The following is a 25,483-nucleotide window of genomic DNA, read 5'->3' on the forward strand; positions in this document are numbered from 1 at the left end:
CCAAATGTGCGTAATATGGCATTGAATCATTACCATAAAGCTCTCAATGAAGATGAAGATAATTCAGATGTACCTTGACTGCATGTCTCTCCCTGCCATCCTGCAGCACAGATCCCACCAGTACAGTTTCCTCCAACTGGATCACAGGTTCCAGAACCACAGTTACATACTCCACTACAGTTGGCACCAAAGGTTCCAAATCCACAGGCTGAAGAGAAATACTGCAACATTAGATTGAACACAGAAATCTCTTGCAATTACAACGAGTCTTATTGCCTCTTAACGAATTTACAAGCATCTTGAAATTTCATGTCTTTGCTGTTAATCTTATAATAATGTTTTTTGATAAGAAATAGGTAACATCCACTATCATAATACCGCCACTAATCACAATACTGTCAAATATAATATCAAGCGATTTAAGGAGTGCTTGCACAACAGTAATTTCCAAGGTATGCACACTTCAGACATCTAGTATGTGTTTAACACATTTTAAAAAGGGCTTTGAACATGATGCATTTGAACACAACAAGATCAAAAGTTTTCAGCTCCTTATCGGGGCAGACAAGGGCGTCATGGGAAGAACACACTGTCATATTCATCACCGGATTTGTAGATAATAATCTCACGTGCTCACGGCACAAGACGAGTATAATTAGATAGCAATGTTAAATTTCTGTTGGTGACCTACAACTCGTGTCAAAGTGTTATCTATTGTCAAGAACCTTTGCATAATAGCCCAGATCAAGGTTGAACAGGCAAAATCAAGCCTAGAAATTGTAACACAATGCGGAAATCAAGCCTAAATTAGAGTATTAGTTTGGATATTTTCTAGGGTCTGCCTAAACACCTCAAACGACCTCAAACAACTCTAACATGCAGTGTACATGGGGCAACGACCTTTTTTGGCACTCTGGATACATTGTTTATGCATTTCTAAATTAAAAGAAACGCAGCAATTCCTTAAACTATTCATTCAGTTATTTGGAGTTAGTCAGCTGGTTTCAAGATTGAAGCAATTTGAGTCTGAAAAATACTTACTGTAACATTACAAGTATTATAAGTTGACAATGATAGAGTTGTGCAACATGTATGCTATAATCTATGAGCCGCTTATAATTAATTATAGCATCCACAGTTTTATCTGTGGGCTGAAGAAGGTATCAAATACTTCTCCATGCGGACTCCCAACACAGACGATTTGTTGTTCTAAATGCAACATCAGCATCAATACTAGAAATGCAAACTTGACGAGAGACTCATCAACAGGCATTCAGGAAACTGTCTAAAGACAACAAATTCAGAAAGTTTTCACCTCACACACATATGTATATAAATTATCATTTGCAGCCACTACCATCAGTGCTATGATGTAACGCTAGTTCACCTTTATCCGCGGGTGACCTTTATCCTTTGTCTATTTTTTAATAGGATATTTTAGGGATGTCAAGTTGCCAGACTGTGGTTTTCAAATTGTAATACATTTTTTTTTGTATTTTCAAATTATGCAGTTTGAAACCGTCGTCCATCAACCTGATCCCTAAATACACCGTCTTTAAAATCAACGGATATAGGTTACCCCGCGGATAAAGGTTAAGGTGAACTAGTGTTACATGTACATGTACTGCCATAGTTTCCTAAGAAGTCTGATTTGACTCAAGAACCTTTCAGCTTTAATTGTCACAAAAGGGTGGGTGTGCATGCAGGAAAGTTCTGTTCCAAACAAAATGCCTTCTGTACAGAAAACAAGTACTATACAAATGTAAGTACCACGTATACTCACATTCATTGCAGTCAGGTCCTGTCCAACCTGGTGTACACAAACTATCTGCATTTGTCTCATTTGTAATGTTACAGGTGATGCCATCCACAGTAGTGCAGTTCCCTGCAAGATGATCACCAAATACAATGAAACATAATACTGGTCTGATTTGATTAAGGCAAAGTGTTTGAATGTGTGTTTTGATCACCTTTTCATAACCAAACTACAGCATAGTGGTACAGTGCAAAAACTCTAAAGGGAAACGACTGCAACCAAATCTAAACATCTTGCAAAATTGAAACACAAAGCAACTTTAAAGATTTCTGCTGCTTACCCATCCGCTCAAGGCCGTCTGTCCCCGAAAGTGTGTAGACAAGGGGGAACAAGCGCACAAACAGGAGCGTACTTAGCAGATGCATGTTGGCTGTTCACCTTTGTCTTCAAGACTGTCTCCCACACAGGTTGGGATGTTGGCCTATACTGTCAGAACGAAAACAACTAAACCAGTGCAAGCCTCATTGCAGCTCGAGTGACAGTGTTAAGCAGGTGATGCACACATAGAGCACAAATGGACATGTTTATGCATGGCAGTAACTGTTGTTTACTAAATCAATACCAGCCCAGGACAAGTCATGCACAAAGATATTAGTGTTGGAGTTGAACACTAAAAACATGGCAAGGAGGCAGGTTAAAAACATGGCAAAGAGGCAGGTCTATTTGCTGTCACGCATGAATTTCCAAATAACGATGAACCTGTACATAGCGCCTGTCTTCTCAGGCATGACCAGTAGAAGAGTAGTGCAACTGGTGTTCATGGGGGTTAAGTGGTTGCAGACCACTTTCACTTTCACAATCAAACCTTATCACCAGTAACCTTGCCACCTAAAAGTATTTTCCTCCCAGTGAAACTAAATCCACATAATGCAGTGTATTTGACAACCAAGAGCACTCATTGTAGGCAAGTCTCTGTCACTAAGAGTTCAAAACTGTTCTTCCTAGTTTTAATACAGAATCAGAAGCATTATTAGCACAATGCTTTGGATAACGAAAATATAACTCTGTGTAATGTCACTTTCTAACAGCATGTAGCTTTGCAAGCACTTTTCAAGGCAAAAGAGAACAATCTCCCTTCTTTATTGAATTAGTTAAACTGTAATTTCCAACACAAAAATTGGACTCACCCAAATTTTCGAGTGATCAGCACCAGTCTTGAACAATCCACTGCTGTCATGACGTCGCATTATGCAGATAGAACACGTGACTCACATGACTTTTATTCCCTAGGGAACAAAAGTGTGGCGTGGTTTACCATATCAAGTGTCAAGGTCAGAACATCAGAGGCCCTTGTTAAGAAACCTACATTGGGGAGACTGAGAGATCACTCAAGACCAGGTTCCTTGAGCACAGACACCTGAGTTCAACAACCTCAGAAGTTTCCCAACATATTCACATAGAATCACCGGGTCATTCAGTCTCACTGGACAAAGTTAAAATCTTAGACATATAGACAGACTTTTTTGCAAGAGTCAAAGATCAAAGAAGCATCTACATCAGAGCTTTACCTGAGTCCAGAGCCATCCCTGAACAGAGATGGTGGGCGCCATAGACTTCCTGCAACCTATGATCCACTGCTTACTGAGTCACGTGTTCTGCATAACGTGATGTATCGACAGCAGTGAATTGTTCATTCCTTGACAAAGACTGTCAAAAATTTGGGTACAATTTTTGTGTTGGAAATTAAAGGTTAACGAGTTCAATAATGACTTCTGCCAACACAGATGAACTTTCAAGTCAAACTCTTCCTTCATTCTGTCATTCCTCTAAGATCTAGAATTTGTACAGTAAATATATTCCCCTTGTAAGACCAGACGGATGACGTCTTAGCTTGCAGTGCTGGTATGTCACAGAGTCACTTTTGTGTGGAATTTCGTCTAACCGGTCTGTTGACATACTTGAGGCAAATCAGAGTTTTACCCGACATTTAATCCTACCTACTCACTTGGCCTGAGGCACAGTTGAACTATCAAAGTTCTATATCTGACATGGGAGGTCACATGTTAGGTTGATAAACATGACAGCTTGTTCATGACTGAAGCGGACTCTCTGCGATCTCCAATCAGGCGAATTCCTATTTTTGTACATTTGGGAAAATAAATGATGGCATCAGTTCCAGTTATACCCTGAAGATTGGGAAGAAGTTCCCATGGCCAAATGCTGGCAAATCGTGGTCATGTTAGGCAATGATAATGTACAGTGCAGTGGCCTAGCCGTGCTGATTACGTTAGAGTGTGTATACATGAGTTACGTATTCTTGACATTTTTTTTCATACGCACCTCATACACATCTCAATCGCTTTGTGTAAGTTTCAGGTATGCAGGCATACGCACAGTATGGCCCAGTGCACCTGACAGTTTTGGACATGCACAAAACTATTTTCATGCTATGGAATCTGCACTGGTCATAAAAAAGCGTAAATCAGCCGTCTTTTTAGTATATGCAAACTGCATACGCAGGTATTCTCAACAAGAAAAAGTGTTGCGCACCTCATAAGCAGTGAATGCGCTTTATTTGTTATTTGTATGCTAGGTGTATGTCACATATACGTCAATGTCATTGAAAAATATTCAAAATTTTCAGCTTACGGCTATGTATTGACAGAATTTGATACGGAACTCATACGACTTTGAATATATGCACTTACAGCACGTCAACCCATCCTTAGCCAGGTTGTCATTCTTTCAATCTGAACACTTGTGTCTATGGGGAAATTTCACAGACCAAGAAAAAAGTGGTTGTCTTGGGTAGATGTGTGCCGTGGGGACCTAACCAGGATAGACTGTGCATTGAAGTCTTCCTATCATCGTTAATTATTTCTGTCAGGACATCATCTGGAGATATTCTGACAGAGTTAACTGTATATAAAATAAGACAACAAAACAATTGTTTTATAGCAATTTTGTTACTTTAATCTAGCCAGTTATAATACCTTTCAAACTGTCCCATTAGATATAACTTACCGGGTAACACCTGACTTTTTCACCCAATTACTTCTTTAGTCTCTGTGTTTTAAACGCTGAACAAGAGTAGAGTGGTAGTATGCAGTATTGAATATACTGCTGCAGGAGTCCCTGACATGGGGCCACAGTCGGCTATTCTTCACACAGCTCTTCATGTAACAAGCTGACAAGATGAATCTGAGAACCAAGCGTTAAATATGGTGTTATCCTAGTTAGACTAAAACAAGTACTATCTATCATTCACATGTTGGATGTCTTCCTTAAGGGGGCATCTCCCTGACATGCGGAACAATTGCGGTATATTGGGTTTAACAATGCTGACTGACGTACCTTCACGGAACCTGGATGTACTGTGAGCAGGCATCGCGGTGCCACCAATGAGCACCGACATGCCTGTTGCAAGCGCAATGTTTTTTTTTTAAATTAAAAAAAAATAAAGGGGCAAAATGTCCCCACAGTGCCCTCACCATGCCTTTCACGTACCACGGACGGTGGCACCAATAGGCAGCACAAACTAAATGTGAATGTACCCCCGGGCCCCAACAGGCACCATTAATTCTGTAAAAGGAAAGATGTCAGTTTGAAGCATCTGGCTTATTGCAGTTTCAGTAAGTGTGCAGAAGTGTGCAGTTTCATAACATGATTCACTCTCCTACAATAGCTAAAAGTAAGTCAGGGAAATTCATATTTTCATGTTAATTGAACCTCCCTTGTGCTGCTCTTTTCTTCTTGGATTTCCAAGGGTGTGGTCATATAGAAATGACTCCTAAAAATCTGAACAACAAAATGAGACAATTTAATCACAACCTCAATTTCAACTCATTTGATTTTGGCTCACCCTTGTATATGGTTCGTGTCAGTTTGTTTGTCTTTGGGTCATTTCTGTCACTAACTTGTCAATGAGTCTTATAAGCTTAGACATATTTATATGTTACCTATGTTGCGACGAGTATCATAAATGAAAATCCTTACATAACTTATCTTTTTGATGACTTTCATAATTTTAAATACATTTTTAATAAATTGACAGTGCTGCAATTTCCAATAGCCTGTTCATCTGTGAGTGCCACTGTGAACAAACCCTAAAGTACCCCCATGGTACCACAAGCCAGCGAGATACTTGCTTAAGTTTCAATTTACAATTCAATTCCAACCTGGCGAATGTGTCATGCTGGGTGAATTGCAAAAATTTCTTTAAAGTCCTCTGTTGCCACTTTTTGCCTAAAATGCCAGTCATATCAAGACTAGACATCGGATCGCGATGTTTCCTGGGCCTGGAACTTGGGGTACTTATTTTCTACATCAGCCCAGGTGATTCTTCCTGCTGAGAGGTCCGACACAACCTGAGGTACGTCGTCAATCTGTGAGAAAATAAAACATTGTGTGGTTACATGAAATGAAGAAAAAACAATGGTGACGCAAAGCATGATAGCCATATGATTGTACACTTCATTGTACAGCACACTCCCTGAGGTGTTGACAAAAAATTATTTTGCTATGGTAGTATCATGCACAATATAGCACACTTTTTCTTGTAATAAAAAGAGGCTGGGTAACGCTAGTTCACCTTTATCCGCGGAGTAACCTTTATCCGTTGTCTGTTTTTAAACATGGTATTTTAGGGATGTCCAGTTGTCACTGTGGCTTCAAATTGTAACATTTTCAAATTACATAGTTTGAAACAGTCCTACATCAACCTGATCCCTAAATACCCTGTTGTTAAGACCAACGGATATAGGTTAAAGGTGAACTAGTGTTACAATATAAGTAAACACTAAAGTAGAGATGGTAATCAATCAAACTCGAGGAAAACCCCTGGGACTAACAGAACACAATTCGACTACATCAATTTCAACATGATAGTGCCTTACTGGTAATCTAACTTGTCCCATGGAGTCTCTCTCTCTAAGTGTAACCGTTGATGGCTCCTTGTTCACTGTGTCGAAGTCCACCGTGATCCCAAATGGAATGGCGATCTCGTCCGTTCTGGCGTAGCGACGCCCGATGGAGCCAGAAGAATCATCCACTTTGTGGGAAATGTCCGCTTTGGTCAAGGAATCAGCTGAGAATAATCGATAATGTCAGAAAATAGGTAAGGGTGGAAGAAACTGCTATCCTTCTCTCATAAAATAACAGAATAACAAATGAATTCATAATCATTTCATCATTTTCGCCAACTCTAGTTAAGTAAATTTGATAAATCATCTGGTCTGGAAGACACACCTAAACACATTTCTTTAAAAAAATATGACATATTCCATAGGCTGAGGTGTACACTACAAGAGCGAAGTAGAGTAGAGTTTATAGTAATTTCCACCGAGTTTCACAGTCAAACTTGGTCTCAAGACTTTCAGTCCGCCCCAGAATGTCAAAGACACACGGAGTTGAGGACACAAGTCTTCACAGACAAACAGGCCCAGTACCTGAATTTTCGGTACCCACCCCTAGTGCACACGCATTTGAATGATTTGGTGAACTCGTTACTTACAGAGCTGCTTGACGAAGGGAACAAACTCTTCATTCCCACTGAGAGGCAGGACTGAACACTTGTAGGGAGCCACCATGGCAGGCAGGGAGAAGAACTGCAGATACACAATACAAATGTCATACATAACTTTGTCTTTGAAAAAGGCCTAGGAAAAAAATTTTGTGTTTCCTGTTTCAGTCCTTAAAAAATTAGAGTCGGTAGGTAGGGATTATCTTTTTTTCTGTCTTATTGTCAGACTCGTTTTTTAGTCGTAAAATACAATTTAATAAAGTAAAACTGAAATGCATGAGGACACATTTTCAATGCCAAACTTTAATTTTGAGCATAATGGTTACAAATCTGTTACATAGGACAAGCAGGTATTTTTATATTTAGTTTTGGGCCTTCCGCCACCCCCATCCCCCAAAAAAGCCTAGGGAAACACAACATTTCTTTCCTAGGCCTAACTGCAAGCCATATGCAAACAACCACTCTACATTAGTCAGACAACACATTCCTTCTAATCATATACAGGGCTCGAAATACTTTTTTCTGCATACCTGCACTGGTGCAGGTAACATTGAAAATCGCCTGCACCAGACAAATTTTACCTGCACCACTCTGAACTTAAGAATTATGAATCATACTAAAATTGTTCAGGAATCATGCGTTGCTATTTTTTCTTTCATACTTTAAAAATGCAGCTAATAACAATCCATACACACCTACATCATAGGACATTTATGTATAAAATCCAGTACATGGACCAGTGCAGGTAGACACCAGAAATACCTGCACAGCTCCAATTTTACCTGCACTAACCTGCATATGCAGGTGGTATTTCGAGCCCTGATATAGAATAATCCTTTCTACACAAAATAAGTATGAACCAAGCATCTGTACTGACCGTTCTCTGCTCGTCGCCCTCCCGCATGCGGAAGTTGTGCTCCAGCACCGCGTACATCACCCGACCGATTCCAAATGACGGCTCGATAACTCCAGGGGTGATTTCCTCAACTGTTACATAAAACAGGAAAGGCAAACTTTCAAATCTTCTGTGGAAATCAGACAAGAATTGTACTAGATACCACATACTTCTGGAACTAGAATTGAAAGGAAAACTTTCCACTGATTGTTTGGGAGCCCATGTTATTGATTTTCCATTATAAAGATGTCATTTTATGCCTGTTAAAATGCATTTTCATGAAGGTAAGATGTTTAGGACAGATAAAGTAAAAAAAGTTCCGTCCCAACCAGCAAATTTCCGACCCTGTATGGAGGGACGGGTCCTGGAGACACACTTGGTCACAAAACACATTTCCTTGCACAGAGCATAGACAATGAAATAAACTAGCACTATGTAAAGATATACCAGCCTACCAGAAAACACTTACCAAACTTCTTCTTCTGATATCTTTTGACCTTGATCATGTCAGGTTTGATGGAGACATCCTTCCCCTTTACACTCACAACAGCTTCCCTGTAGACACATCAACAACAACATTGTGTCAAAAGGTTTTCAGTTGCCGACAGGATGTAAGCTACATTCTTGGACTGGTAGAATAATAGCAAAAAGGAGTATTAAAGAATATAACAGTTGGTATAATAAATCATACAAACCCTTTGTCCTGCAGTTCCTTCTCCAGCTGCAAGATGTCCTCTTCTTGCAGTGACTGCAGATGCTCTGTGACAGGCTTGGCGTCCTTCTTGAGCGTCTTCCCGAGGACACTTTTCTGGGGCTCGATCTCGGTGACATCCACCATGACAGGTTCAGGCAGTGGTTTGGAGTAACACAGGGCAGTCTTGGTGGCCTTGCTGTGTTGTAACAAGTCAAAACACGACCTGTCTGCACACCCTACACATTCAACCCAACCCTGGAACAGAAAAGAGTAGGATTTTCCAATTAAATGACATGCAATGTTTTTTGCAATAGCCTTTATCTATTTAAACCAGGTGAAATTGTAAAAGCTAAAATGTAGAAATAAAGCTACCTGCCAATATGTGATTTAGTTCTAGTGGTGTAAATAGGCCACACAGACTAACCTGACTTTAAACATCAACTAGTAGTACACTGACTTGTATTCTACTGGAAATGATCACAGTCCTTAGGAAAGAATTCTAAGCTGTGGTGAAAAACTAAAAAGAGCTAGGAGAATTTCCCCAGTACAATGAACATGTAAATGCTGTATATTTCATATGTCTTCTCTGTCATGACCAGTGAAAGATTAGCACTTCAGTGATCTAAACAGGTTTGAGATCACTGACATTTACAGAAAAAGGTAAAAGAAAAAAGGTATCACATAAGATGTTGTACATTACATTTACAGAAAAAGGTTAAAGAAAAAAGGTCTCACATAAGATGTTGTACACTACATTTACAGAAATAGGTAGAAGAAAAAAGGTCTCACATAGGATGTTTTACACTCGGCGTCCCAACAGTCGCAGGCGTAGTGAGCCATCTCGTTCTCCATGTGCTGGCGGAAGCGCAGCTTGTCGGGGTGGACGCCGACCTTGGTCATGAACAGGAAGATGCGCCCCATGAAGTAACCTAGGGACTCATTCGCAATGGTTCCCTGGAAAAGTACCAAGTTTTAGAATAAGAATACCAGCATGTATAATGTTAATATATGTGAGACATTCTGAACATCTATCTATGGAAAATAATATCCTTTCACAAAAGACTTTTGCAAAAAACCCTCTGCCAAAAATGGGGCCTTGATCAATAATGTTGGTCTGCCTTGGCTGGCTCATAGGAGTGATGCAAAAGACTCAACCTAGAGTATGTCAAATGCATTTTACAAATGGGATTTGTAAATTTAGCAACACTATGAGCTAGTACAAATACTACTATCTATTTACTCATTGTTTATATCTATGACTTTTTGTATATATGCAAGTAACTACAGGCTGTAGTGTTACATGAAAACTCAAACTACAGCAGATTTTGTAGACAGAAATCCACACATCCAACATATAACATAATACAAGACTAGGTAAATCACCCACACCACGAAAAACAAAAGACAGTGATAGGTTGATTGATTGATTGATTGATTGACATGTACCTGTTTGACAGCCTCTCCCAGAGTGGTGACCTGTGGAGACTGCCCTGACACCTGCATCTTACCGGAGTACAGGGTGACCTTCAGGTCTGCTACAGAGGAGAACTTGGGATGGTCCTTCTCATCTGGGTCCAGGAAATGTTCAATCTCAGCCATGGGGAACTCTCTGTGGAGATCGAATAACAGAGAATGTCAACTCAATCTAAGGCCATGTTGACTTGATTATATGGATGACATCCACACGCATATCAATTTTTGGCCGTTTCCAAAAATATAAAAAGTTTTCAGTCATGCTGTAAATTACAAAGCAGCTTCAAAATAAGCAAATATATGCAGTGGACTGCAAAAAAATATCAGAAAACATATACTAGAATATTCCAAGGTGAAAGAAGATGGGAAAGAACAAAAGTGAAGAATCTATTGTTTGGTATACTATATGTGTTCAGACTGTGCTCAGTCATATGTTCAACCTTCCTAACCACTTGGATTTCATAGTCAAGGCAACCTTTTATTTGCCAACCTTTTTCTATTTGCATGCTCACATAATTTTTTGGGTCCCCAGATGATGTCGTCAATATAATTAACGTTAAATCAATATGGCCTAAGGAATCATCAATAACATATGCAAAACACAAGATACTATTGGCAAACCTATATTTACCTTACATAACACTACCTTTGCCTGTAGTTTTAAGAAATCATATTTTGTTACATAAGCTTCCTGATGGTCCCCTTTAAATGAAATACTTTTGTAACTCTTACCTGCATCTGATGAGCCCAGAGCGTGGTGAAATCTCATTCCTAAAAGAGACCCCTATCTGTGCAGCTGCAAATGGCAGCTTGTTCTGGTTGAACTCCAGCAGTCTCTTGAAGTTCAGGAAGATTCCCTGTGCAGTCTCCGGCCTCAAGAACCTGCAAGACAATTCAGCCTTTCTCATGAAATCTTTTTTTTTAGTTGATAATATTGAAGTCAACTTCTTTTCATAAAGGGCATCTGAGGTAAATCACAACTTGCGATAAATAAAATAAAGCTTGTTCCCTAACAGATTACACATGAAATCCATGAAAATGATGAGCATTGACCAGGGGAGTTATCAATATCATGGGAATTTGAATCTATGTCTAACATGTTCAGATGAAAGCTTAGACAAAGAAACTGCATCTTCAGTCTAACACCCTTTTTTTCTCTTTTCAAATAAATAAATGCAGAAATGAATAATGCTAGTTCACCTTTATCCATGGAGTAACCTTTATTTATTGTTTTTTAAAAACAGGTTGCGTAGGGATATCAAGTTGATGTACGGTGGTTTCAAACTGCAATACATTGTATTTTGAAATGTCGCAGTTTGTTACAACAATATAATCTACTAGTAACTCCAATTCTGAAAAGTAGTTTGATATAGCAATAGATATTACCACACGGATAAAGGTGAAAAAACATCCGTTACTGTTATAATGTTTTAGTTTGTTTTATAAAATTTAGAACAAAATAAGGCTGTACCCTGGCAGCAGCCCAGCAGGGCCGATGTGTGTCTGGAACATGAGGTTGAACTCCATGGGGTCAGACAGGTCGTTGTTGTTGGTGGGAGACTTCACACCCAGCTCATGGAACTTCTCTGTCAGCTGCTGCTTGTTAAAATCATCCAACTGGAACAGGAGAGAATGATACATCATTAAAGGTGCAGCCATTATGATGTAACAGTACTCTAAATTTTATCATATACAGTTACACATATGCTGACTTGCTAAAAACAAAGTCTGTTACAGTTGTTTTACTTCTGGGGAAACAATTCATGTCAAATCCCAAGAGACTAGAAATTTGTTATGTTAATGCTTAAATTGTGAAAACTATCTAGAATTGCCAAAAAGCAATTACTCAAGCAACTGGATATGATTTTGGAATCATATCCAGTTGCTTGAGTAATTGCTTTTCAGCATATCCTATTACCTGGATGTCTAACCTTCATCGACGTATCTAGAATTTGCTTGCGAATATTCTGCGTTTCTTTACTAATGAAATTATACATTTGTATTCTTTATTGTAATATTGAGTGTTTTGCCCCATTTGTAATAAAGCCATACAAGACTCACCCTGGTCATGTACTCCCTACACTTGGCCTTGGTATCCTCAGGTGTTTTCTTGTCAGCCAGCAGTTTCTCCATATGTGCTAAAAAAGGATGGCAGATGTTAGACATAAACATGTCAGAAGATACTGAAAACTTATCTGGAAAGGGTGAAGCTGACAAGGAACGTTTGCTATCTCTTAACTCTCATCTTCAAACCAGGACCTTATATCCAACGTTACAATTCCCCTGCCTTCTTCATTGTACAAACAACATGCCTTTTGCAAGGAAAGTCCTTTAATATAAGCAATTTTGGGGTTATAATTCCCAGATTGACTATACAACTTGAAAACAGGAACTAAGAACAGTACATGTCATCAGGAGAGGGGGATCTGTCATTGGATAATTTCTTATTTCTGACTTACCTTGCAGTAAGTGGTCAGCCCTAAAACACTCTCCAGTTTTGAGATCCTTGACCATGTGGTCAGCAAACTTGTCCACATGACCAGAGGCTCTGGGAAGATAGAACAATTTCAAAACTTGTCAGTTTTATGGGACGGTTATATCTTGAAATTTTTACATTTACAAACTAAACATATTTCTTTTCATTTCTCATAAAGCTTGATGACAGTGAATTTCATTTTATTTCAAGAAATTATATCTTATTTAGGAAAAAATCCTTTAAATCCAATCTTTCCCTCAAATTTTATAGAATTTACAGAAAAAAAGTTTCTTCCTTACCATTGTATACATTATACCTAATAACTTAATAAGCTATCAATGATCAAGAAATGAAAAAGATAGCATTCAGAAAAATACCTATTGTGTACCATCACAAAATTGTTTCAGTTGTGAGTTTCATCAAGGAGGTTAACCTCCTTGGTTTCATAATGATCAATGATCGAAAAGCCTATTTAGCTTTTAAAGAGAGAGAGCAACATCTGATATCTACTAACACAATAACAGAGAAGTCACACATTTAAGAGTGTTCCAGCCTTACTTGAGAACATTTGCAGGAGTGAGCATGGTGCAGTCTATCTCCAACATACTCTCCTCCAAGATGAAGTGAGAGCGCCACATACCAGTGATGTTATTCTTCATCATGCAACCAATGGGACCAAAGTCAAACAGACCCGCCACACCTAGCACCCAAGAGGACAGGAAGAAGATAGTGTCACCAGAGTCTTTAAGGTATGATAAACAACTGAAAACACCAGTGCACATAGGAGATACATCTGTATTCTCCAAGCAGAGGTTGGGTCGGGGGGATTAGTAGTGGTCAGGATTTTTACTGTCTTGCTCCCCTCCCTGCCACTACTAATCCCCATTACCAAACATTTGCTTGGAAAATAATACATTTGTGCCGGCAAATAAAAATAAAGAGTTTTGCCACCACCTTTTCATGCTGAAAAATAAAGAAAAAAAGATGAGTGTGGAACCCCAGCTTTCTTCAGACATGGCCGTAGACACCTGACTTACTTTAAGACATTGTAAGGAGTGAGCATGGTGGTCTCCACTTCCAGCATTCCGTCCTCGCGGACAAAGTGCGAGCGCCACATGGTCAGGATGTTGGTTTTCATCATACAGCCAATCGGCCCGAAGTCAAACAAGCCTGTCACTCCTAAATAGTGTATAGGTGTAAGTATGACCTGACGTTTATATTCACGGTTTATATCACGGTTAAAATTACTTTGATGCCATTCACTTGAACAGTATGATACTCAATGGAGATCCCATTTAGAAATTTTTCCACATGGAAGCTAAAATGAAGGCTAGACATCTGCGTAGTAAGATAACACTATTACTAATTAGCCACTGAAGAAGGATAGTGGATTCTATCCGAAACGTCTGACCGTTTCCAAAACCATATCCAGTTGCTTGAGTAACTACTTTTTGGTGTACATGTATCTTATTACCTGGATGTCTAACCTACATCGACGTAACACTATTAACAGTTCCATAAGCAACTGAATAGACTTGTAACTGGACAGATATTTCACACAGCATCTGCTGTCCTTTGCCATTGACAAGCGGGTAGTTTGAAATGTCTGACTGTTTGGAATTCCAGTTCCTTGAGTGACTGTTATCTTGAATAACTAGTGCTATAGATTTATGATCCGGGTTGCTCCAAAAGTTTTAACATCTCCTGGAAGTTCACAAAAAATACAAACAGTTCCGTTTACCTCCATAGAGAGAAAAGGCCTGATCATAGACAAAACGCCTCTTCAACAGGTCCTCCATCTTAGCACGGTTGAAGGCTTCATCTGGAGGAGCCAGGGACTTCTCCTGGAGAGGGGAAAAAATAACTTGTAAGTGAAGAAGTAGGTTTCACTTGGGTAGTCCTTAAGAAGGAAGTGATTCAAGTTGATGGCAATTTCTCTTTGAAAATGCAGACTACAGGTTCTGTATCCTAATAAGGCATATACATAAATATAAATAAAAGTATAAATCCAATGTTTGTTTGACAGCTTTTATGAATAGGAATATATATTTCATAAATGACTTGCTGTCCCCGGACGGCAACTTTATGTCTTATGATGAATTCAGTACAAATTTCCCAAATGCTTGTGACCAACATAGATATCTACAACTTATTTCAGCTATTCCCGGTAAATGGAAAAAAATACTTAGTACTGAGAAGCGTAAAGACCTTGTGTGCCTGCCCTTTCAAAAAAATTATAAATGGTTACGAAATATAAAAATCAATAAAAGCATGTATATCTACTTTCTTACGTCCAGGAACGAGGTCAGCCTTGCACACAAGACTAGACTTTCTTGGTTCTATTATTTTGACAAACCTATACCATGGCGAGATGTATTTACAAACTTATATAGATGTACTATTGATCCAAGTACTAGATATTTTCAATACCGATTAATTAATAAATTTTTACCTTGTAACAAAATTCTACATATATGGAAATTAATAGACTCTAGCTCTTGTTCTTTCTGTCATGACGATGTAGAATCCTATGTTCATATTTTCTGGGAGTGTCCACATGTAGTATCATTTTGGAATGATGTAAAAAATTGGTTGAAAGTAGAAACTTCTATAGAGTGCTACCTAAATTCCTTTATTATCATATTTGGAGATACATGTAACAATGCGCCCCCCCTGAAAAATTTGATTATTTTGTTAGGTAAAGTTTTCATCTTCCGGTGTAGACGCTTAAAAATGATAAACTTCCAGGCCTTTAAAAGACTAATATCTACCTTTGAAAAAACTGAACGTCTCATTGCATCTCGGAGAGGGAAGCTGGAGAAGCATCGGGGTAAGTGGGGAACTTTGTGTTTAATTTGATTTTGAAATGTAGAAATACTCATGAAAGAATATAGAAATGACGTGATAATGATATTTGATTACAATACTGAAATGATTATGCGAGTAATGATACAATGCTTATATGAAAAGATGACATGTAATGTGATAAAATGATATGTAATGATTTGATAACTAAAATGAATAACGTTAGTAACGACATAATAATAATCATATTATATGAGCTGTTAAGTTTACAATGTGGCTGTTAGACTTGGATAGGTTAATATTTAAGGGAGGTCTTCATTTTCTGTTGTGTGACTGTTATATTTATCAGTGAAAATATAATAAAGAATTATAAAAAAAATAAAAAAATAAAAAAATAAAAAATAAATCCAATGGAACTTCGAAAGAGAATTCTGTTTCCTTGTCAAAAGGTATCTATCTTACGATGATGTGTGCACACTTGTGTGTATAATCAGCTACGTATGTCCGCATGAGTTGCATATTGACAATATTTTGGACTAGGTGAAGTTTTAGCAAGCTGAAGGAGTAATTCTTTGGTTATATAATAGATAACCAGGCTGCACAAAAATGGGTAAAGTAAAAAAATTAATTTTTCCCTATAAACTTTACCTACGTAAAAAAAAATGTCAATTCACAACTTGTAAGGACTTGAATATTTGCACAGTTAGAATACCTTGAGTTCATGTTAGGCTACAAAAATACATGTAGACATTTTAAGGGTTTCTTTTTGTACCTTTTCCTCCAGAGTCTTCTTCCTCTTCTTCAGCTCCTTCACAGCTTCATCAATCTCCAGCTTGGGAGACTTCGCTTCCTTCAGCTTCCGCACCAAGTCTCCCTGTCACCATGACAACCAAGAATGATGCTCAATAAAATCAACAATATTTGATGCCATGTCATGAATCATTCTCTGATTTGCTTGCTATTCCTGATTCTTCTACAGGTAATGATTGCATGATCCTGTCAGTCCTGTTAATTTACATTTCCCGGGAGATTTACTGGTTTTTAGAGATAACTTTATTGCACGACAATTGTACATGGTACAAAGTATGGCAACAACTATTTAGTTACACAAAGTGCAAAATAGAGGTATAGGATAAAGCTTAACATCCTGGTTAACATAACAATGAGGGCTTACGTAATTCTTTGATATGATGCAATCCTAGTCACAATAGGCTTTCACCTGAGAAACCGGTTTCACAGACATACTACAATGAAGATGGACCATAATTTCTGAATTGGGTGGTGGATAGAATCAAGGATCTTTTTCTCATTTTCTTTTTCACCAGAAACGCTGGCAAAAAAATCTAAAATCACATTTTCACAAGACGAAAATGCTACCTAAGATAATATATATCTGATGACTTTACCTGATCTTTCACTGATTGTCGCAGGGGGGCAAGAATGGTTTCGACATCGGCAGAAGACATCGTGTAGTTTGGGGTGGGCTTATCTCGTGTTGAAGCGGTCGCGACCTTCGCTTGAGCGATGACTCGTTGGTTAGCTTGTTGAGAGGATCGGTAGACTAGGAGATGTCTGGACTGTACCGTTATTGTTGATCTTACTATGAGATAGCTAACAGAAGGCAGGAGTTTTGTAAACAGCTGCATGCATCCACCAGTCGGGATCCACGTTGCAGTGGACTGAACTATGCTGGTCAGGCCGGCAAACCGGGAAACGCGCGGATGACGAAAGGTTTCTGCAGCGCACGATTTGTAGCCTTCCGTACGTATAGAAGATTTTAAACTAATGTCAACGTCTTTCCTTATTTCATCAGTCCATAGCATATATATTGTATACAAAATATTACTTTACGTCATTTTGTACAGTGATAGAAAGAAACTCAATGGCATTTGGCCAAATACGGTTTTACGTTTAGGTACTCCAATAACGAACTACTTTCTTTGTTGATCCTTGTCTTTTGGTGGCCGTTGAAAATCCCTTACATCGCCTGTTATGTTGTCAATATATATTAAGTAGATAATGTTGGGTATTCTCGAATACAGCTATAAAGAAGAAATATTATTTAAAAAAATTTAATGAAAAGATAAATAATGCTGAAAAAATGTTCATATATTTACTTATTAGAACTATTTCTTACGGCTACACAGAAAAAACAGCGCAGGCACCTAACATACATTTGCAAAAAGCGTACACTGCGCTGCAAAGACTTTCATTAAGATTTTAATGAATTTTCCAGATTTTTGCTCTAAAATGATCATCTGATGTGTACCTGTTCGGTTGGATTGAAGTTTACGCACCCTAGACCACGAAGTTAGGTCTGATTGTTGTACATCTGAGCGGTTTATCCACTGCAATGGAAGGTAAGTCTGCGAACAACAGGGCGTGCAAGGACGCGCATACAGAAATTTTCCTTTTGCATGCATCGACCATTAAAATCTTTGTTTGAATGCTATGTCTGACTAAATCCATGGCGGAAGGTATTCTGTATGCTACTACATGCACCCGATGTTATTAGCTGTAAATTGTCTCGATTTGTGTATGAATCGCTGCATGATAATGATAGTAAATATATTTGTTTTGCTGACATCAGAGATGCATATGCAAATGAGAGACATGTTTTACCCTGCAAATGTTGTTTACTATTAAACGTTTTGGAAGATCTCCGACCACAAAGGCTGATACTTTAATGTCTACTAGTATTCCAGAAATAAGTATACACGCCCATGGTTTGCTTTTGCAATTTTTACCGAAATGAAAAAATGTTCCAAATATATGTTGACAATAGTTACAAATGTCAATTTGAAGGTAACAATTTGAATTGAAAATTTTCTAATGATTTAGAATACATGCATTTGCAAGTTTGGTGCCAAATTCTGTACAACTATTATGGATTGAGAAAGCAAATTTTGATCATGTTTTTTTTTGTCTCGGAATCGAGTTGGACATGATACAAAATAGAAATATTGTATTATTTTGCAGATGGCATTGATCTTGGTTTGGACGACCTTGATGCAGACTTTGGCAGTGGAGGGTCGGGAGGAAAACGGCCGACTGAGAGTGCCTGGGACAGGTATATTAATTGGACTTACAAATGTATATCTCATCTGCACAGCTGTCTTGTGCATTACTGCATGATACAACAATGTTTCTATAGACAGCTTAACTTCCATTAGTCTGTGTAACACAAACTCCGCTGTCCAGGGCTGTAACTGGCCCCTCCCCGCTAGGGGGCTGGCGGATGTTTGGCGGGCTGCTATAAGCGAGATTTAATCAGGTTAAACTTTCATGTTCATTATATTAAAAGGTATCTCTATCTTGGAACAGAGACCTGGAGTATTGTAAGGAAATTGGACTTATGGTGTTGTTTATTGATGTATTGTCTAACCATTTTTATGACTTCTAATTTTCAGTGATGATGAGCTGCTGAATGATGACACCTTTGGTGCAACAAAAAGGGTAAGTTTCTGAAACATTATTTGTAGATTAGAATTATGATGTTTATCAATTTCATCAAAAGGTGACTTGGATGTGGTAACTGTTCTAATTATTCATCCCAGAAATGGATAGGAAAGTGGAATTAGTATTACCTTATTCTGTGTAAGCACAGGTGAAGGGGGATTTTCATGCAAGGAGAAATGCAGGATGTTTCCCTCTTACTTAGTATTTTGCCTTTTGTCGAGGTAGCAGAGTGCAGCATTTAATTTTATGTGTCACCCCCAGGATCTATGGTGCACAGGGCTCGAAATTCATTTTTGGGATTAGGTGCACTGGTGCACCCAGCTTAAACAATTGGGTGCACCAAAAAAATTTTGGGTGCACCACTTAAATTTAAGTAATAACCTAATAATAAAACTTAGTTACAAGCTATCAAATTCTTAAACAAGTACCATGACAGACATTTTTATTATCTTTCTAACACTTAGATGTCCAGAATATGATGTCTGATGTACTTGATATCTTTACATATATAAACGTAAGAAAATATCTGGGTGCAGAAAATAATTGGGTGCACAGTTTCAATTTTGGGTGCACCTGGGTGCACATGCATCTAGTATTTCGAGCCCTGGTGCAGGTACCTTGCTTAAGAAGTACGGATAAACTTGTTGAAGGCTGGGTAGAAAGCCTTATTTGAGAAGCAGCCAGATATAACCTGTGCTGCATGGTCAAGGAAAGTGTTGACCTTGAGTAAACTTGTATGACTTGGATTGTGAAAGTTTTTTATTTCGTGTATAATTGCGCCCCATTACGTAACTGCCTTTCTAGTGTGAGACGGCTGCACTTATTTGACCTCTGCAGAGTGGCATTTCAAAGTGGGCATTAGAAGGCGACACTTACAAAAAAAAATTTGTGCCTTGTAGTTGTACCCTAAACTGAAACATATCTGTTTTTGGTGTTCCTGAAGTGCACCCTACTATATATTTTTGCGGTGTGAAGCCAGTCACCTTGTGGACCTCAACTGTAGAAATCCCCATAGGCCGAAAACTGTGTTCTGCTACCTCAAGCTGCTTGTTCACAACACTATACCACTAGGCTTGCCCCAGAGGCATCGCCAAAAACAATTAGGCTCGCACCTGAGGCGTCGCCAACATGATTAATGCAACTTGATTCATTCATTGTTTAACTGCGATATTAAACATGTTTTGTGAAACTTTTTGGCATGCATTATAATGGAACATGCACAATTGCTCTTGACAAAATCATTTTCTTCTTGTGCATTTTTGTGATATAGATGTCATCATATGGCTATCTTTAAGGAAAGTTAGAACCAAGTATAGATGAGTATTGCATGGTTGCTTTTATTGAACCATCATGACAGAAGAACAAGAAGAAGAAGAAAGAAGAAGAAGAACTTACCAGAAAAACCATAGGAAGAAACATAGTTAGGGTAGGAGTCTGCCCTTAGACACCCATTGTTATTACATGTTACATGTACTAACTGTGGTCATTAATACATAATCTTGTTTCCATGCACTTCTTACAGTCTTCCTGATAAATTTTTGTATCAACTAATACTAGTATGTAAGTTAAAAGCACATCATCCCTGTTCTTACTTTTTGTTTTTTGTTGCAGTTTGACAAACAATCCTGTATCAGTGTATTGATCTGTTACATTGAAGGGACTTATTGTTATGGCCTTGTGGGTAAGAATAGACATTGTAGACTAGGACTCTTGGTTTGTTCAAGACAACCGCTTTTTGTCAGTCCCAATTTTGTTCCCCATAGTCACAACCATTAAAAGTTTTGCTCAAGTCAGCCACTAGTCTTCTGTGCCTGCAACCACCAGAATCGGGTCTGTATGTGAACAAAATGTTGCCGAAGACGTTTTCAAGTGTGTGGCGACATCAACTTTCAGGATAACTGTCAGGAAATCATGGTAAATTTGGTCTTTTCGGCTTGTGTGTTGACAGCCACGCATAGTAAAAATGGCACCCACAAGGTCATACAGGTCATAGGGGTAGTCTACTGTAATTTCGGGAGAAATGACACTCAGTTTTTTATATATCTGACCTGAGGTGTTTCCTTTGTCCATCCAGTTCAAAGCAGATCAGCCTGAAGAAGAAGATGAGTTTGACGAAGAAGCCTTGTTAGGAGACAGTGATGAGGAGGGAGACACTACCCAGAATACGTCACAGGAGAGTCAAAGTTCACAGGAGATCGCTGACCAATCACAAGAGGAGCACAATTTTGCTGAGTCTGTTGACCCTGGTGAAATCTCCATCAATGTTTCCCAGGAGTCAGACTTTTATGGCTCTGAAGTGGAGGGACAGTACCAAGAGTCTGGGGTATGTTTGGTAACTTTGTTGAATACTTGACTACAAGGCTGTCTTCAAATAAAGTTTTTTTTAGTCCCACTCCTAGTGCCTGTTGGCTCCCATGCTCTTAGTTTTCATTGTAAAGTCTCTCATTTGAAGCTTGTGAAACTGCATGTTTTGCAATGTCATGTCAGGAAGTCCAGATTTTTTTTGACGGATGAAATGAAATTGTGGGATGTAAAGATGACCACCTCTACATAAGAACCACCTTGCCATTGTGACCACTTTTTAAAAAATTTATGATCTTTTATCCCCATTGGCACAAGCATGAAGAAACCTGTCTTAAGTGACCACCTGTCCACATAGACCAGATTGTATTGTTTCCATGATTGATTTTCTTGGGCAGTTTTGACTGTACTGTTCTAAATTCTGCCTGCACCCATTTTTCAGCAATATGAGGATGTCATTGACATCAGTATTGGAGATACAGAAGGCCTTGAGGATCTAGAGGTGGATACAGACTACACTACAGGGTCCCAACAGTCACATAACAGAAGTCAGCCACAGGCAACAACACAGCATACAACAGTGACTACTGTGCTTTCAGAGGAACAAGTATCAAGTCATGAAGAGCAGGTGATTTAAAAACTACTTTTTATCCATTGTAATAGCATTTTTGTTATTGCTATTGCATTGTTATTGCTAAGAAAAAGAAATATGTGTATGAACAAAGTTTAAAATCAAATACAACAACATGTAAGTCCTGTACTGGTTTTTAAGTAACTATCTTTTGCACAAGTGTTGTAACTTGTATAGATGTGTTTTGTAGATGTTGTTTGGTCTGTTGTAACAATTACATGGATGGCAAAGAGACAAAGTTTTGTAAGGGATGCATTTTTTTACAGAGGACTTCTGATTGTTGTCTTGCATTGGGCTGTAATATACATGCATCATAATCTTAAGCACTACTTCTGAGTCCTTGCAAAATATTCTTAATAATGTTGCATGGAAAACAACAGTTTATGATTTCTTGATATAAATCAATCAACTATTTTGTAAGATTACAATGTACTAGGGTTGATGAAAGTCTTGAAATTGTTTTTCAGATAACAGAAACAGAAGCTCACACTGAACATGATGAAGCAGACAAATCCAGTGAGAGTGAGAGTGAAGAAGAAGAAGAAGAAGAGGAAGATGAAGAAGACACAAGACGAGGGAGGTTTAAGTCCGAAAGGGTGGAGACCTCAGGCAGTGCAACAACAGCTCCCTCCAAAATCAGCCTGTCAAAAGTCAACAAACCAAACAGAGAAATACCAGATACCTTAGGTACGAGGAAGAAATACTTGATGCATGGCTATTTAGTCATAGAACGCATCCAGTCATGAAGTTTAGGAAGAGTATAATAGGCAGTAGCAGGGCTATAGCCAGCGTCCGTTTTTCCGTCAATTGACGGAAATTTGCTGCGCGTGACAGAAAAATTTTAAAACCAATCCGTCAACCTTGACGTACCAAAATCCTTGGTGGAAGCTACAGCCGGCTTAGGGACGCCGTCCACGGCCGTAAAAAACAAGCTGTTTGTTTTGCTATTGTTATTATTGTTGACAAAGTGTGTCGGTTCCCTTTTGCATTAAAAACTCATTAAAAACCCGTTTTTCAAGGTCTCAGTTCAGTCTCTCTAACTCCTGGAATAGTGTTTTCGCGACAATGGGAATTGGCTGACGGAAAAAAATTTTGAGCTTGCTAGAGCGCTGGGCAGTAGTGGCATCCTGTAGACATGAAAATACAATTTTGTCTTGACACAAAACAGATGGTAGAAATTGTTCTTAAAGCCTCTACTGTAGCTTTTGTCGCTAGAAGTAGAACTGTAAGTAGAATTTTTGAATTTTTGTGATCTGACAATGATTTTGTTTGATAGTCGCACCATATGTTAAGTTGCTTTCTCAATGTTGTTGTTTGTTGTTTACCAACTGTAGAAGTGTCGGAGGATGTCCAGAAGCAGATTGAGGAGTTTGAGCAGCAGAAGATGATGGGCAGGAGAGGGCGTGGTTTTAGGGGCGGCCGCGGGGGTCGGGGGTCAATGCCACAACCGCGGGGACAGGGCTTCAGACCCAGACCACTCTTACAAGGTATGCAGGGTGGAAATACTAGAAAAGAGCCATAATTGCATTTGTAGTTAATCAGTAACCAAATAAATCTTAATTAAACAAAGATAGTGAAGCCAAGGCGAGTTTAACCATTTAGTTAGTAATGGTCTATATTGGTTTGGCTATGTTATCAATATTTTCAATCCAACATTTTTGTTAGTCAAAACAAGAGAAAACACTACATGGTAACCTCTTAGAACAGCTACATGTTTTAGTTTTGGTGCTTTCCTTACGATGCCATGTGTTTGTATGTATAGTTTGGATTAAGATTGTCAATAGAGCATTTGGTTTTCATCATATCCGGTATGCTAGGTAAAGTTGGTAAAGGCTGTAACGATGATTTCTTATTTGTTTTGAATATACAGGACAGCACGGCCCACGTCCATTGATGTCTCAGCCGAGATTTGGGCCGCGGGGAGGGGGGTATGGCCCCAGAGGGCCCCCTGGGCCGCGGGGACCTGGCCCAGGCCCGCTACTGAGGTCCCCTCCAGGACAGCTAGCCCCAAGAAAGGTGCTGATCAACCCACACTTCAAGGGAACAGTGCAGGCCAGACCTGAAGGTAGGATATAGGGTGGGGATAGTAGATGGAAAGGGTATCCAAAGAATGGACCATATATTTGCCAAACTCCCCTGTTACATTGAAAGGTGCTTATTGACTTGTGAACATCGTGTGATCCCTGAAAATTGTGCAGTGATGGTGCTAAAAAATACTTGTTGTTCTGCATGTTGGCAAAAATTTTTCCTGCAAAATTATGCTAAATTCTAGTTATTGTTATGGGCAGGTGACATTTTATACTTTTTTGAGCTTTTTGGCTACAAGCTACAATGTACTTGGAATTAAAACATTTTATTTTGCTGTATTTGAAAGGGCATACAGGCCTCCACTAATTAGGGGCACATGGGAAATAATGAATTTGTAATTATGTCTGCTTAGCTCCGTTACGTTGGGACAGAGACACCATGCACCACCTGGGCCCCTCACCTATGGAGGGGCAGCACCAACCGTACCAACCCCCTCCTCACGAAGGGCATCACCAGCCCCCTCCCCCCAGGGGACAGCACCAACACCCACCCCCGGGGGGACAGCCTCATCAACCCCGCCCCCAGGGGGGGCAGTATCAGCCACCCCCTCACAGAGGACCACAACAGTTCCAGGAGCCCAGGCCTAGAATGGCACCTCCCATGGTATGACATCAACCCTTCTTGTTATTTATTAGTTGAGTTTGAAATAGGAAAGACTAGGTTAGCTAACTTTTTGTGTGTGTGTGTGTGTGGGGGGGGTACATATCATTATGGAAAAAGATTCAACACACAACTTTTAAGTGTTGAATCACCAGAGGATCACCAGGGGTTTCTTGATATACACATATGCAGTAAAAAAAAGAAATTGAAATCATGAAATGACATTATTTCTCACCACACAGTAGACCCAATACAAGCTAGGCTTTGTGAAGTTTAATTTTTTTCATCCTATGCCTTATTGGCCTCGAACAAGAGTTGATCACAGCTTAGCCTTGCTGATATATTGTAGAATAAGAAGACTGCCTTTGTTTCCCAGGGAGGACATCGACCCCCTTCTTCAGGCCCGCCCAGCTGGCAGGGGAACAGGCCACAACAGGGACACAACAGGCAGGAGCAGTTTGGCTCAGGTCAGTGGGAGTTATGGATGTGTTTCTTGTTTGTTCTTTGGATTCCTAAGCATGTGTAGCCCAGTAGTCTTGGTGTTTTGCCTTTGCATCTTTGTGTTAAGATTTGAATATTAACTTAATATCAATTGCAAGGAATGTTACGTTGGCTTGAATGTCTGTTAGCTCAACCCATTAGTTTGGCATTACTTTTGCATGTACTCAAAGTTGTGGACCATTGCAAGACATGTTTTCCTAAATTTGTTCTCCTTAGGGCCGCAGTTTGAAGGTCATCAACAGCACAAGTTCCAGCCCCCGACCCTTTCTGGACCTTTCCCCTC

The 25,483-nt window shown here is 39.1% G+C and overlaps 2 protein-coding genes and 1 long non-coding RNA gene across 4 annotated transcripts; 1 reads left to right on the forward strand and 2 right to left on the reverse strand.

Moving 5' to 3' along the window:
* Window positions 1–79: 79 nt before the first annotated feature.
* On the reverse strand, window positions 80–2,232 carry LOC118424106. The gene is made up of 3 exons (XR_004832174.1): window positions 2,097–2,232; window positions 1,784–1,885; window positions 80–208 (listed from the first exon to the last, which is right to left on the reverse strand). It is a non-coding gene; the product is annotated as an uncharacterized LOC118424106 (long non-coding RNA).
* Window positions 2,233–5,948: 3,716 nt separating this feature from the next.
* Window positions 5,949–17,353, reverse strand: LOC118424021 (glycine--tRNA ligase-like). 2 transcript variants are annotated; one of them, XM_035832440.1, is made up of 16 exons: window positions 17,027–17,353; window positions 16,393–16,494; window positions 14,557–14,659; window positions 13,853–13,994; window positions 12,799–12,887; window positions 12,401–12,477; window positions 11,811–11,956; window positions 11,072–11,221; window positions 10,313–10,475; window positions 9,656–9,820; window positions 8,868–9,121; window positions 8,642–8,727; window positions 8,155–8,264; window positions 7,269–7,362; window positions 6,652–6,842; window positions 5,949–6,141 (listed from the first exon to the last, which is right to left on the reverse strand). In XM_035832440.1, exons 1-16 carry the CDS (start codon window positions 17,264–17,266, stop codon window positions 6,025–6,027), a joined length of 2,229 nt encoding a protein of 742 aa, XP_035688333.1. In that variant the 5' UTR covers window positions 17,267–17,353; the 3' UTR covers window positions 5,949–6,024. The 2 variants fall into 2 exon arrangements, with proteins under 2 accessions (XP_035688333.1, XP_035688332.1); XM_035832439.1 differs by lacking the exon at window positions 13,853–13,994 and adding an exon at window positions 13,374–13,515 and having other exon boundaries at window positions 17,027–17,352.
* Window positions 17,354–17,748: 395 nt separating this feature from the next.
* Window positions 17,749–25,458, forward strand: LOC118424038 (RNA-binding protein 33-like; the record flags this gene model as incomplete). Its single annotated transcript, XM_035832483.1, is given in 12 exon segments — window positions 17,749–17,980; window positions 18,600–18,690; window positions 19,031–19,076; window positions 20,437–20,505; window positions 21,154–21,402; window positions 21,823–22,008; window positions 22,479–22,698; window positions 23,346–23,498; window positions 23,882–24,076; window positions 24,452–24,702; window positions 25,076–25,166; window positions 25,417–25,458. Coding segments are annotated over 12 exon segments (1,600 nt in total), but the record flags the coding sequence as incomplete, so codon positions are not given.
* Between the last annotated feature and the right edge of the window lie 25 nt (window positions 25,459–25,483).

Source organism: Branchiostoma floridae, chromosome 10 (assembly GCF_000003815.2).
Source record: "Branchiostoma floridae strain S238N-H82 chromosome 10, Bfl_VNyyK, whole genome shotgun sequence".
NCBI classification, from domain to species: Eukaryota; Metazoa; Chordata; class Leptocardii; order Amphioxiformes; family Branchiostomatidae; genus Branchiostoma; species Branchiostoma floridae.

What these genes read in the sequence shown, in the direction of transcription:
- LOC118424021 (XM_035832440.1), bottom strand. Translation starts at nt 17,266, where the DNA reads ATGCAGCTGTTTACAAAACTCCTGCCTTCTGTTAGCTATCTCATAGTA. An exon ending in GGCCTTTTCTCTCTATGGAG is followed by an intron (nt 13,995 to 14,556) that starts GTAAACGGAACT and finishes TACACTATTTAG; the next exon opens with GAGTGACAGGCTTGTTTGAC. An exon ending in ACTCCTTACAATGTCTTAAA is followed by an intron (nt 12,888 to 13,852) that starts GTAAGTCAGGTG and finishes CTATCTTCCCAG; the next exon opens with AGCCTCTGGTCATGTGGACA.